Source organism: Ischnura elegans (genome assembly GCF_921293095.1).
Source record: "Ischnura elegans chromosome 13 unlocalized genomic scaffold, ioIscEleg1.1 SUPER_13_unloc_2, whole genome shotgun sequence".
NCBI lineage: Eukaryota > Metazoa > Arthropoda > Insecta > Odonata > Coenagrionidae > Ischnura > Ischnura elegans.
In genome coordinates, this window is record NW_025791658.1 from 5087265 (window position 1) to 5100008 (window position 12744).

Here is a 12744-nt window from a genome sequence, read left to right on the forward strand (position 1 = left end):
TATTCATTTTGTTTGGAGTGAGCACCAGGATAAAGCATTTGGTGATTTGAAGGCTGCATTAACGAGGGCACCAGTATTGGGTTTTTATGATCCTAACTTAGACCTAACATTGAGTGTTGACGCAAGTTCAATAGGGATTGGGCAACATTGCTTCAGGAGGGTCGGCCTATAGCTTATGCTTCTCGTGCTTTGACTGACACTCAAAGTAGATATTCCCACATTGAGAAGGAATTATTAGCCATATGCTTTGGTGCAGAAAAAATCAATCAGTATATTTTAGGAAAGGATTATGTCAGGGTAGAAACTGATCATAAACCATTAATTGGATTATTCAACAAGCCACTTCACAGAATTCCATCAAGGCTACAAAGAATGAGGCTAGAGCTGCAGCCATACCGTCTCAATTTAGTGCATACTCCAGGCAAATACTTGTTCATTGCTGATACTTTGTCAAGGGATTTTTGTGCTGAAAGTTGTGATGTTAATACACAATGATGATGATGATGTGGAAATGCAGGTAGCACTGCTGTTGGAAAACCTGCCTGTGACAAGGGAGAGTTGGGAGCTGATTTCAAAACATGCTTCCAATGATACCGTTTATTGCAAACTCAAGTATTACATTTCTGATGGATGGCCTCAGTACTTTAAAGATGTTGATTCTGATTGTAGGGCCTATTTTGAATTTAAGGATGAACTGATATAGGTAAAAGGAATGGTTTTAAGGGTTGACAGAATTGTAATTCCTTGTTCTTTGAAATATGAGATGCTGAAAAAATTACATACGGGTCACCTTGGTATTAACAGAATGATGAGTCGTGCTGAAACGTCCATGTTCTGGTTAAGATGTGGGCAAGACATTAGGAAATTTGTCAAGTCTTGTCCAACATACCTTAAATTTCAGGATAACAAAACAAAAAATGTTTTGAAGTATAAAAAACTACACCAATTGCCTTCGTCAGGAGTAGGATGTGATATATTTGAACTCTATCAAAAATATTATTTGGTAGTGGTTGATGCTCTGTCTAACTTTGTTGAAGTAACTACCTTGGATAATTTAAGGACTGTTACGGTGGTGGAGAAAATGAAATCGATCTTTGCTAGGCATGGAATTCGAATGGTTGTGTATACATACTGATGGAGCATTATGTTTTGACTCTGAAATGTTCAAAAAATTTGCTAAAGAGTGGGAATTTCTCCATGTTCTCTCCAGCCCCCACTATCCAAAGTCAAACCGTTTAGCTGAGAGTGGAGTGAAGTCAATTAAAATGCTATTTAAGAAGGCATAGGATTCAAATGATAACCCCTACTTAGCACTTTTAAATTTCAGAAACACTCCTAGAGGCAAAGTTCACTCCCCTGCATCAAATCTAACGAACAGAAATTTGCGCACGAATATACTGTGTAGTTTCCAAGCTTGGATTCCAAAGATTACATATGATAAAGATCGTCCCATTCTCCAGGAGAATAAGAATAAATCAAAGGAGTATTATGACCGCTCTGCAAAATCCCATGCCAAGTACAGGGTGGGTCAAAAGGTCATGTTTCAAAAGAAACCAAACTCCATTTGGGTACCGGGAACTATTTTGGAAAAGGGTCAAACTCCCAGATCGTATGTGGTTGAGGGTGAGGAAGGAAGGGGAGTGAACAAAGGAAATGAGGTGAATGTGTCAGCAAGGGGAGAGCCAGTCACTCCTCAGAAGAGTAGTATTCCTGTAGCTAGTACTAGGTCTGGCAGACAAGTCAAAAGGCCAAGTAAGTTTAAAGACTTTGTCTGCTGATCATTGTGTGTGGTAATATAATAGTTTTTTGAAGTGAAACCTTCTTTAGCGGCGTTAAGCACTTTTGCGGGATGGGGAAAAAGCATAGAATTCGCGTGAGCGTCACCGACCCGACACTGTGATCGCTACAGCGAGATATAAATTTCCGTCTTAAAATTCGTCTCTTAGTATCACATCCTCGGTAGTATAGTGGTCAGTATCCCAGCTTGTCACGCGGGAGACCGGGGTTCGATTCCCCGCCGGAGAGGATTTTTTTCTATATCTCATACAATTTAAAAAAATTTTACAATGGATATTTCTACTACGCAGGCTGACTAGGTATAGTAAATAAACTTTGTTATTATATTGTTAATATATAGACTGTTAAAGTATTTTTGTTTTAAAAATATTAAAATTGAAACTAAAAATCTATAGTGTATATTGCATAAGGTCATTAAATATAAAGAGCTCGTGCATGAACGTGCAGAAGAGTATACACGCTGTAAAAATACAGGTCAGTACAATTTTAGGCAATTTCTTTTATGTGCATAGTGAACAATCAAAGGTTTAAAGCATATTAAATAAAAGAAATAAAAGCATATTATATTTTAATATATAAATGATGTTACTTTCTATTCATACACATCGTATTTTTAATATATATTTAATAATAAACAGTTTGCTGAAAAAATAATTTCCATTTTTGTTGAAAAATGAGTATTACTGGAAAAATTAGTTCTTTAATAATATTAAATCTATATAAAAAATAAATGGATAAAGTTATTTCAGTTTTTACTTTTGTCGGCCAGTCCCACGACTGCCCCGTTTTTTTTTTAAGGGGAAGATGTTGTATAGTCTGTTATGTTATTTTATATTATTATGTTCTTTTGTTTTGTAATGTACTAAGTACCCAAGAGAGGGAGTCTTGCATATCTGTTCACGTGATCTCTGAGCTTGAGAGTGATGTATCACCATGTATCACAAAGTATGTGATGTATCTGTGGAACAATTATATAAGTAATAAAACAATGTGTAAATTGGGTATGTGAAAAAAAGAACGTTATAAAAGAAAAGTTACAAAATGAAATGTTGAGTCAAATGAGATAATAAATTTTGAAAGTCATACAGTAAAATGAGTAGCTAACCTCTTCGCTACTTAAGACGAAAATATTTTTTTAAAGAGATTTTCCTTTACAGGCAAATGAATGCCAAAAATATACGTTTCCTTGCTCTCCTGCTTTCATGACGCTCGCGGGTTCGCTATGTCTTAGTTACGGGACCCAACACAGCGGGGCTTAGGCTTTACCCTCGAAATCTGGAAGCAGGTACCCGCACCCTTCATCTAATATTACCTCTCTTAGCGGTACGGGACTACATCCATAAAATTGTTCACTCAGTCAGTTTGCGAATTAAATATTTGCTCCTTTCTCAAAAAATATGAACTACGAATTCAATTCTTTGTTTTTTGACCAGAGTTTACAATTTTAAACAAGATTCTACCATATAAATTAACATACATCTCGATTTCAGTATTACATCAACATGGAAATGGTTGATGCATTAAATCCATTGATATTGACGGAAGAGCTTTTTGTTCAAATTTTGACAATTCTTGGATTAACATGAGGAATTCAATTTGAAGTCTGCAATTTATGTTCAAGCAACAATTATCCATGTAGCTAATTCATATAAACAAAGTATGAGTTGAACGCGAACCAATGCCGCTGGTAGGGTTATAAACCCGGAAAGGAGGGAGCCCATTAGGGTATAGTTTCCTTCATCAAAGAAAACGAAATGCATGGATTGCGATTCCTTACCCACCATTAGTGTATTCATAATATGTATACAAATTATTTGGTTTCAGAAATCCCAATTTAGACGAATTTCAATGGTCAATTCTACCTCATTTGAAAAAGGCCAGATTGGCGCCCATGCGATGCCACTCCACGTGACGTCACAGGGACCTAGTTTCTACACGAGAGGATAGGAGTTATACATCGTCTGAGATTACCAATGCATGCATGAGGCACAGAGCTCAGGGAAACATCTCTTAATAATCACCTATTAAAACTACCAATGGTCAGAAAGTTTGCTTCATCTGATACGGTATTAATAATCCTTATTTAAGCCAAGCGCTACATGCTAGCAGCCTGCATTGCAGCGGCGTACACATCCTCCACCTAAGGTCACCTCACGCGGCTACAGCTGGAACCAGAAATATATCACACGGACTTTTCCCAGCATTATTACTTAGCCGTTGCATTTTTGTGTGCTTGAAAATTTTCTCTTTTCATTTGATCGCGAAAAATAGATATTGTCATTCAAAAATCTAAGATTGTGAAATGCCTACTCCAGGAGTAATAATCTTTCGATTAAGGCAATAAAAAAATAATAGGAAACCAACCTATTACCCCCGGAGTCTGAGATAATGCGGAGTCCCCGCAAGGAGGGCCGAAAAAAGGTTGGTGTTGTTGAGAGTGAGTGATTATGCGTGACACCCTTCTTAACGAATGTCCTGCAAAAATGCTCCATACAGAGGGGACGGAAGAATATCTCGGGGCTCTGTACAGCAGTCATGCTATGGCGAAAACTCCACCATTTCGAATTGGGTCACATGAATCCAGTGGCGGATACAGATGGGGGGCGCAGGGGGCGCGCGCCCCCCCCTTGCGGGTCCGCTCGTATTGCCGAACATTGCAAATCCACTATTGTGACTTTTTTATATCATAAGATGGCATTGTCTTTTACATGTTTATAATCACTTTAAATAAAATTTTCTTATACTTTGGCTGTGACTTGACTGTGATCTTTTATTACGATAAAAGTAAAGACAACTCAAGATATGTTGCGCCCCCCCCTTGAGTTTTTTCTGTATCCGCCACTGCATGAATCAACGACAAATTGAATATTACAGTGAGAAATGAGGACATGCACTGAATGATATGAGAAGAAAGGCAACTATGGAGAACTATACAACACAAAAGGACCTTTCAAACTACTATCACTATAATGTATTTTCATTTCCTTCCACTTTCATTGGGGGTACATCGTCACTTTCTTCTCCTTCAAGGTATTTTAAGTTAATCAGGAATGTCATCAAATAAAATAAAGTGGTAACAAATTTAATAAATGCAAACTGAAATACATTTACTTATGAGAAAAAGAAATACAGGTTACCAAAAGATTATAAATAAACAATTTGGACAACATACTTCAAAAAGGTGACATATACGGTTAGAATGAAGCAATAACTGACCAGTACATATACAATACCTCTATATAAAAATAGTAGGCATATATAACACCCATTAAATGTGTGTATACTCTCTGTTAAGGCCTGTTTACACGATACATTAACACGTACGAGTTAATGTACGTTTGCGTGAATGATTTTTGTGGACCGGAACATGTACGAATGCATGAACCAAATTAGAACAGGTTCTATTTTCTGTGCATGCATTTGCACAAGTTGGGTGGTTACACGGTGCATTTTGGCGTTCATTCTCGCGTTCATACATTTTGACATTAACCCGTACGTGTTAATGTACCGTGTAAACAGGCCTTTACACTGACGGTAAAATATCACATTTGCAAGCGTATCATTCACCGTGTACGGCAATCTTGCAAATCTATTTTAATACATTCTATGTCGAAGAGCTTCTTCTTAAGTTTGCAACAAACATTTATGAAAAAGAATTTGGCTGTACTCGCGCCATAAGAGGTCCTACACTATAATCGCCATTCGCTTGATTTGTTATGAGTTGTGCGCCCGTTAGGCGAGTATGTAATTGTTTGAAGTCATTGTTTTCGTGGTCGTTTGCCGTGAACGTGCGAGTTGTGAATGTGTCGTCGTGTAGGAAGGGTCTCGAGTCGAAGCAGCCTGTGGAAGCCATCGTATTAATAGTAGACTGTATTTTGCATAAGCGCCGGGAGTCCCATAGGCTTTTTTCAGCATGCATTAATAGTGCTTTGAGAGCTAAACCATTTACCAAGAGCCTTACAACCTTAGAGGGATCTTGCCATTTACATACATGTTTCGATGTAAATATATTTCGATAGTCGTTTTTTTCATTTGTGACTGCGAAAATTTAAATAATTGGTTTGTTGTGCCGAAAGCTGTTGTGTATTCGTACTTTTCTGCTGTATAGCACCCACTACATTAGTTAGAGCAGAGCTTAGGAAAAACAGAACAAGCCTGAGTTTACGGATCACATTCACAGGAAGAAACTTCCATTGTTCGATAACTCTTAGATAATGACACCATTCGCCAAAAGACGACTTACCTTTACGACCGCGGTTACTCCGCATTGGTAACCCAAAACGCGTTTGGAAGCCATCCAACCATCCTCGGGAAAACTTAATACATTCGTCACCCAGACCCATTGTGATTTTTAACTCATTGGCCTTTTCAACTATGTCAGGTCCCGTAATCACCCTTTCCGGCGAATTATTCTTTTCGTACCACTCAAACAACTTATTCTCCCAACTCATCCCACTTTTTCGGCTTCCTTATATTTTTACGATCATTAAAATCTACTGCTCCCTTTGCAGCTTTATAGTACATAATCAGATCTTTATGTCTGGCTCTAATGTCACTCACGGTCGATGCACTAATACGAAACTCTTCCATTATTTGGATTCCCTTAACTCCACGGGCCAAACGATTACAAATGTCAATTTTCTGTGCTAATGACAGATCACGCCTTCGACTCTTTTTCAGTATATTTACCGGCACGTTCATTATGATTCCGGCTTCTTTGTGTCGCCGACAATCGATCAAAAGCACCACTATAAACAAAATTTATAAGGGAAACGTATTCATTTGAGATACACTGAAATCACATATGGAAATACCAACAATGAAAATTTTGCCGATCCAACGAAGAAAAACAAACATACTCGAAGCAAGCAATGCTACCAACCACTAAAAAAAATTCCGTGATACTCTCCATCTAGTGGCGAGACACCTAACTACATACATTTTCGCACGAAATTTGAATACACATAGATGGCTCTATTGCCTGACAGTTATCTTCTACAGCTATCGTTTGCCATAAACATCCAAGGAATTGCATTTTAACTTTAATAAAAACTGCATTAAAGTGTCAATAAACGGTGTGAATCTCTCTTGTTCAAAATTTAATAGCATGAGACTTGAGTTGAAACTGTTATTATCCTCAATTTGCACAGAAGGCAATCACCTGAAAATATCTGCAGTGCTTCAGTGCGTTAGAAACAGTTTCATCTGCATTTAAACACACCCGTTGAGCACTTTCGATTGTAAATTGAGATGGTGAGCACTATATCCTCTAAATATGTATAATGCAAGACAAGGGCGTATCCAGGATCATAACTGGGGGGAGGGAGGTGGGGTGGAGAGACCATGGTCTAGGCGGGGGCAAGCCATGGGATTCATGAGACTATTTCCTTGAAAAAATATTTTATTTTATTTACACATCTTATACTAATATAAACATATTTTTTTGAGGGTTTAAAGAAAATTTGTTGAATACTTTCGTTTCAATTCAGTAGCTATTTTGCTTAAAGACCTTTGTGATTTTTGCTTCTAGGGGGGGCAGCTGCTTCCCCCCCTGCCCCTTTCTGGGTATGCCCACGTTGCAAGAGAAATAATTTTAGAACAGAACTATCGTTTTGAAAAGTTTTGACTATGTGGTCACCAAACTTACAATTAATCACTTACCTAACATTCTAAAGACAACCACATTGGACAGAAGCACTGCGATGACAAAATATAATAAATACGGCACTTATATTGACTAGTAATAGGTGCTGGGCACAGTGGCGCAGCGATGGGGAGGTTTACGAGGATAAACCCCTCTCCCCCCAGACCTCAGAGAGGGTTTAAGTTTAATCCATTTCACTTTATTAGATTGATATTACTAATATAGAATGGCGTAAGGATTAATAAAATATCCCTCAGAAAGCCGTAAAACTCACTATTTTGAACCATTTATTTCAAAATTCCGCAATTTATTAATCTCGCACCTACCGCTTATCCTGGTCGGTATTCCATACCCCCACACACCCCGGTATTCGTTGCACCTAAACCCCCCATAGCCTTAATTCCTAGCTGCGCCCCTGCCTCAGCATATTTATAGATATAGGCTTCACGAACATATAAAACCGGAGTTCCCCAATTAACAGCCTAAAAGGCCTGGTTACATCGTACATTAACATGTACGAGTTAACGTCCGTTTGCGTGAATCATTTTTGTGGACCAGAATGGAACATTTAAGAATGCATGAACCAAATTAGAACAGGTTCTATTTTCTGTGCATGCATTCGCACAAGTTGGGTGGTTAACACAATCCGTGCTGACCGTTTTTTGGAGAAAATGCCGCGTGGCTGAATTTTAGGCAAAAATTTATTTTTTTAATTATTATTTTAAGGACATTATCTTATGATTTGTGATGCCTGGTACATGTTTTTACACTTTTTTTCCAAAAGTAACCCTTCATTTCTTAAAAATTTGAAATTAAAATTTTCAAAGTATCCTGCCAAACTTGTGATACCTTTTGGCAACACACCTACATGTTTCCGATGTTTCTTTGCTCATTGTCAGTACTGTAGCAAAAACCCGTTCCGACTATCACTTTCTGGAAAAAGTTTATGAAAATAGTAATGTAGCTAATATCAATTTTTTAAACTGGAAATGATACATTTAAATGCTATTTTAAATGTTTTATTGCACTAAAGAAAATATTACGAGTATTACCAATATTTCCAGCAAAATTGCTGCTCCCTATGATGAAAAATGCGACTGAACGATATGATATCCTCTGGAAAAGATTTTATAATGATATACATTAGTTTATAAATGAAAAGAAAAATTTCTATGAACTAAGAATTATTGCAATGAAACATACTGTTTTACAAATCAGAAATTGACTAGCATAATAAGAATAATTTTTCATTCACTAATTGCTATGCATAAAATAATATCATTTTTTAAAAGAAATATTTAAATAGAAAATATAAAAGGTATTCATTAAAAAAATAATTTTTCCTGCTGGGTAAATAATTTTCTGCATAACAAATTCTTGTGATGCTTCTGGAAACAGTCAAGACACAATCGTGGTTCAGCCAGGCAGGTGGGGCTAAAATATGATGTGTCCTGGTGGACATTCTTCTTGAAGCACTGCCTACATCTCTTCCGTTTTCGTCTTTTCTGTCTTTCGTGTTTTTTATATAATCGGGGAAATTTCCTGATAAGCCCTTTGTTTTGGATGAGGCGTGCTAGGATGACTATCTCCTCAAAGGGATCTAAGATATAGGTATCACATATTGTCATAAGAGATTCTATAATTGGAATTTGAAAGTCGATGAGAGGAAATTTCCAAAAATTTTCTTTGAATAAAAAATATCGGTTCAGCAACAGTAATTTCAGTAGGTGGATTCCAAATTTTTAGTACCATTTGATGGATTTCCTTTCAATGCGAAAGTAAGACATCATTCGATCCCAATGATCGATGCCACAATAGGGAAATTGCATACTTTATATAAACAGTATGCTGATATACTACAGTAATCACTTAGTACCGCAATATACTTTTTTCCGCTTAAAATTCAGTTTATGCACTAGAAAATGACTCCCAAAAGTCTCCCGAGTTTCGCGGGCTAAAAAATACCGCCCCCACTAATCTTAGGCCGTGACGTCATAATTCAGTAGGAGTCCAAGATCCAAGCCCAGTACCTGCAGGTTTGGAAGAGCCACGTTGCGTTTAAAGGAGAACATGGGTGAAAAAAGGAAAAATTACAAGTGGTGCATTGTTCCTCTGTGCAATAACACCCCAGAAAAAAATTTCGTCTGCATTCCCACAGAGAAAATTAGAGGAAAAGCCTCAATGCATGTCGTCTGTCGGGATGAGCGTTATGGACAAACAAGAGTATAATAAACGGAATGATAAACCCGTGTGCTATGTGAGCGAAGATAACTATAATATAAATAATATTTCCATATTTCATCGACTGAATAACTTGAAACTGAGAAACTGAACTAACTGAAAAAACGAGATACAATTGTTTCTCGATGGATACGATGGACTCGAATTATTTATGGCACTTGTTCAATTTCATTTACGGAAGGACATAGAAAATTCCATGATGTTTAAAATGAAGGGAGGAAATATGAAAATATAGAGCAACGTTGATCCTCATGCATTCAAGTGCCAGCCAAGAAGACAGCGTTTTCTTCTACTCTCGGCGTCAAAATGATGTGCCGCTGTACTTTGCAAATTTATATCCTGGCTTCACTGCATGCTATAATAATAAAATATACGTCATTTTATAGGAAATTTTATCCTAAATTCTGATTTGTTTTATTAAAAAAATTCAAAAATGTAGACACGGCCAGTGCAATAAATGACTCAGCGCACCGAAAAATTAGCCGTTTTGTCAACTTCATGAACTTTGTAACTCAGCCTAGGGAAAACTGCTATGTCTACAGCATTCATCTTCCACAATAATATACACTCATCGGTGCGGATTAATAAAATGGCTTTAGGGTATTTTTAGAACTTATATTTTGTTATAAATTAATAAAAATATTTAAACATTATCTTGTCCCATAGTTAAGTGAGAATGTATAGGAGACGCATTATAAGGGAAGTTGAAGATGGAATCCAAAAAATGAATCGCAGCATTCTTTGATTTTATTATACGGCGCGCCGTTGCTTGCTTTTCAGAAATAGTAGAGTCACAAGAGGACTGTTCCGCGGCCCTTGATTTGGAAACTGTGAAGATAAGAAGAAGACATGTGTGGATCAGCAATTTCCATTCAGTTGGTTGTCAGGATAAACCAAGGATCCATTTAAAGGTTATCAGGCCATCGTATAAAGATAGGACTGATGTGCACCACAGGGGAAATGGGGTGTTTGAGGGAAAGTCAAACCCAAAGTTGCCCAAAGAATGTGCAGTTCTATGTTGGTCTTTCCCCAGTTAAAACCAAATAGAAATTGGATTGGGATGATATTTTCACCACGGGTTCCAGTGATAGTGAGAGAGCAGGTGATCACGGTCATTGTCGAAGGTCATCCCTCTAGGATTTCCGATACGGAATTTTTAAGTGACAACCGATCGCAATGACGATGAGCTCGCCTTTATAGTAGGTTTCAGATATATCGTGAGAAAAGCTCCCAAAATGTATTAAAGACTCTGTTTGGAAAATATTCACATTTTAATGCCACTTTAGGAAGGCTTTCATTACAAAAGTAATTTCTTTACACCAGAAGACGTTGTGTTTATTATATTGATCGAAGTGCCATTGACCGATTCTTTCTGCAGAATAGGAAGTGGCTTCAGGGTTTTTGCACAAGTCACAAGATGGTAGATTGTGTTGGAAGTTCGTCTATATTATCGCTACTAAATTGAAACAATTAATAGTCTGGCTTCCTCAGATTCCAGTCTTAAAGAGCTTCCTGTCGCCTTCCAGGTAAGGTATTTTTAAGTTGAAAGTATCATCGACAGCTTTGAGGTGGAAAATAAGTTCACCATAAGACTCTCTTCCGGACTGCCAAAAGAATACACATTTCACAGGAGTATACGCTTTCGTCAATATTACACGCAAGTCTTTGCAAGTCAACATTTCAGATGCACATCAGCTACCTTTTCATTTCTCGGCATCGACTTTCGGCGCCGACGAAGTCTACAGTTTCACTAAAATACCCTGGTATCATGATGGAATCAGTAACAGGAAGCTTGCTAGGATCAGCCTAAGAATAACCATATTCCTTCATTTTTACGCAATCTATCGCTTTCAATGGAGGAGAAATAGATCATATAATAGCCTGAAGTCACAATGAACAACTCCGATACGCCTGCGCTTGAATAAATGAATCATAACCACGCCGTCGCTTGTATTCAAGTATGCAACCTCTACTATGGCCGTGCCTCCTTGTACTGAACTAAGACGTCACTTTTCTACCAGCCAATCATCGGGTGTTTTCGATTCTCACTTGCATTTGAAAATTCTCATGAACTTCGATGCATTAAATATCGCAAACCACGTCATAAAATAATAAAAAACTTTCACCGTGGTATGCAAACATTGATTTTTATATAACTTTGGGGCTCTTGATTATATCTGAAATATATGCAAGTTCCCTATTGTAATTGCTGTATTCAACCACTGCCTTGGTGTGCACCCTCGTCTTTTCGTGGATTCAATCAATTTTTTGCACTGAATTCAGCGCTGATCATCCGCACTTCCCTCTTATCCTTCCACCTTAGGATACAGATTTCATCCTCAGAAAAGGCCTCCACCACCTCACCTTTCTTTAACTCGTAGCAGAGCACCACAAGAGGAATAACTTTCTTGCCTCTCCTCAGTGTCCCCGTCAAGTTAGGTTTCCCATTTGGATGGAATCTAGAACTGGCTACACTGTTATAAAAGTTATCCATATAAAAGGATTGGCCGCAGTCAAAATGATCCTCCGTCATTTGTTTACCATCTTATTCGAATGCCCTTTTCCAGACACTTCTGAGTTGGAGGACCTGCAGCGCCAAACCCTTTGCTTCCATCAACATATACAACTTTATTGCGTACCTGTACTTCTTTCCCCTCAAATATTCACTATATCCCAGCCTAACTCTCCATGGAACCATAGACTCTTCCAAACTCAGGTCACGTGAGGGGGTCACTACTTTGTCCATTGTTTCCTTGAATGCATCTATAATGGGGCTAATTTCGAATAATCAGTCGGTCAGAGGAGTGTTAGAGTCAGAGAACATAGATAGGTTCTCGTTGATTTGAAGAATTAACATGAATTGATCATGCGACTTCTCTCTCCTGAAGAAATGCATGTCATATAAAGGATGAGCTTTTCAATAATTAGAGATATGGGAAATTTTGATAATCCTTAATAAAATTTCGGATCCAGATCCGATGTCTGCCGCGACTTTGGATACGATTAACCCGTCAGCGCCCAAAGTTTTTTTAAATTCACACATATTTCACTTTTAAAAAATG

The 12744-nt window shown here is 37.6% G+C and overlaps 1 protein-coding gene across 5 annotated transcripts in view; it reads right to left on the reverse strand.

The window, feature by feature from the left end:
- Positions 1 to 12744, reverse strand: part of LOC124172626 (zinc finger BED domain-containing protein 4-like) — a 113476-nt gene that overhangs the window by 83726 nt on the left and 17006 nt on the right. Inside the window, exon 1 of one of the 5 annotated variants that reach the window (XM_046552072.1) lies at positions 6041 to 6642. The exons of the other annotated variants lie outside the window; for them this stretch is intronic. Coding sequence (XP_046408028.1) covers positions 6041 to 6248 — 208 coding nt within the window. The 5' untranslated portion in view covers positions 6249 to 6642. Of the gene's footprint in view, positions 1 to 6040; positions 6643 to 12744 lie in introns of those variants that run through there. 5 annotated transcript variants of the gene reach the window in all.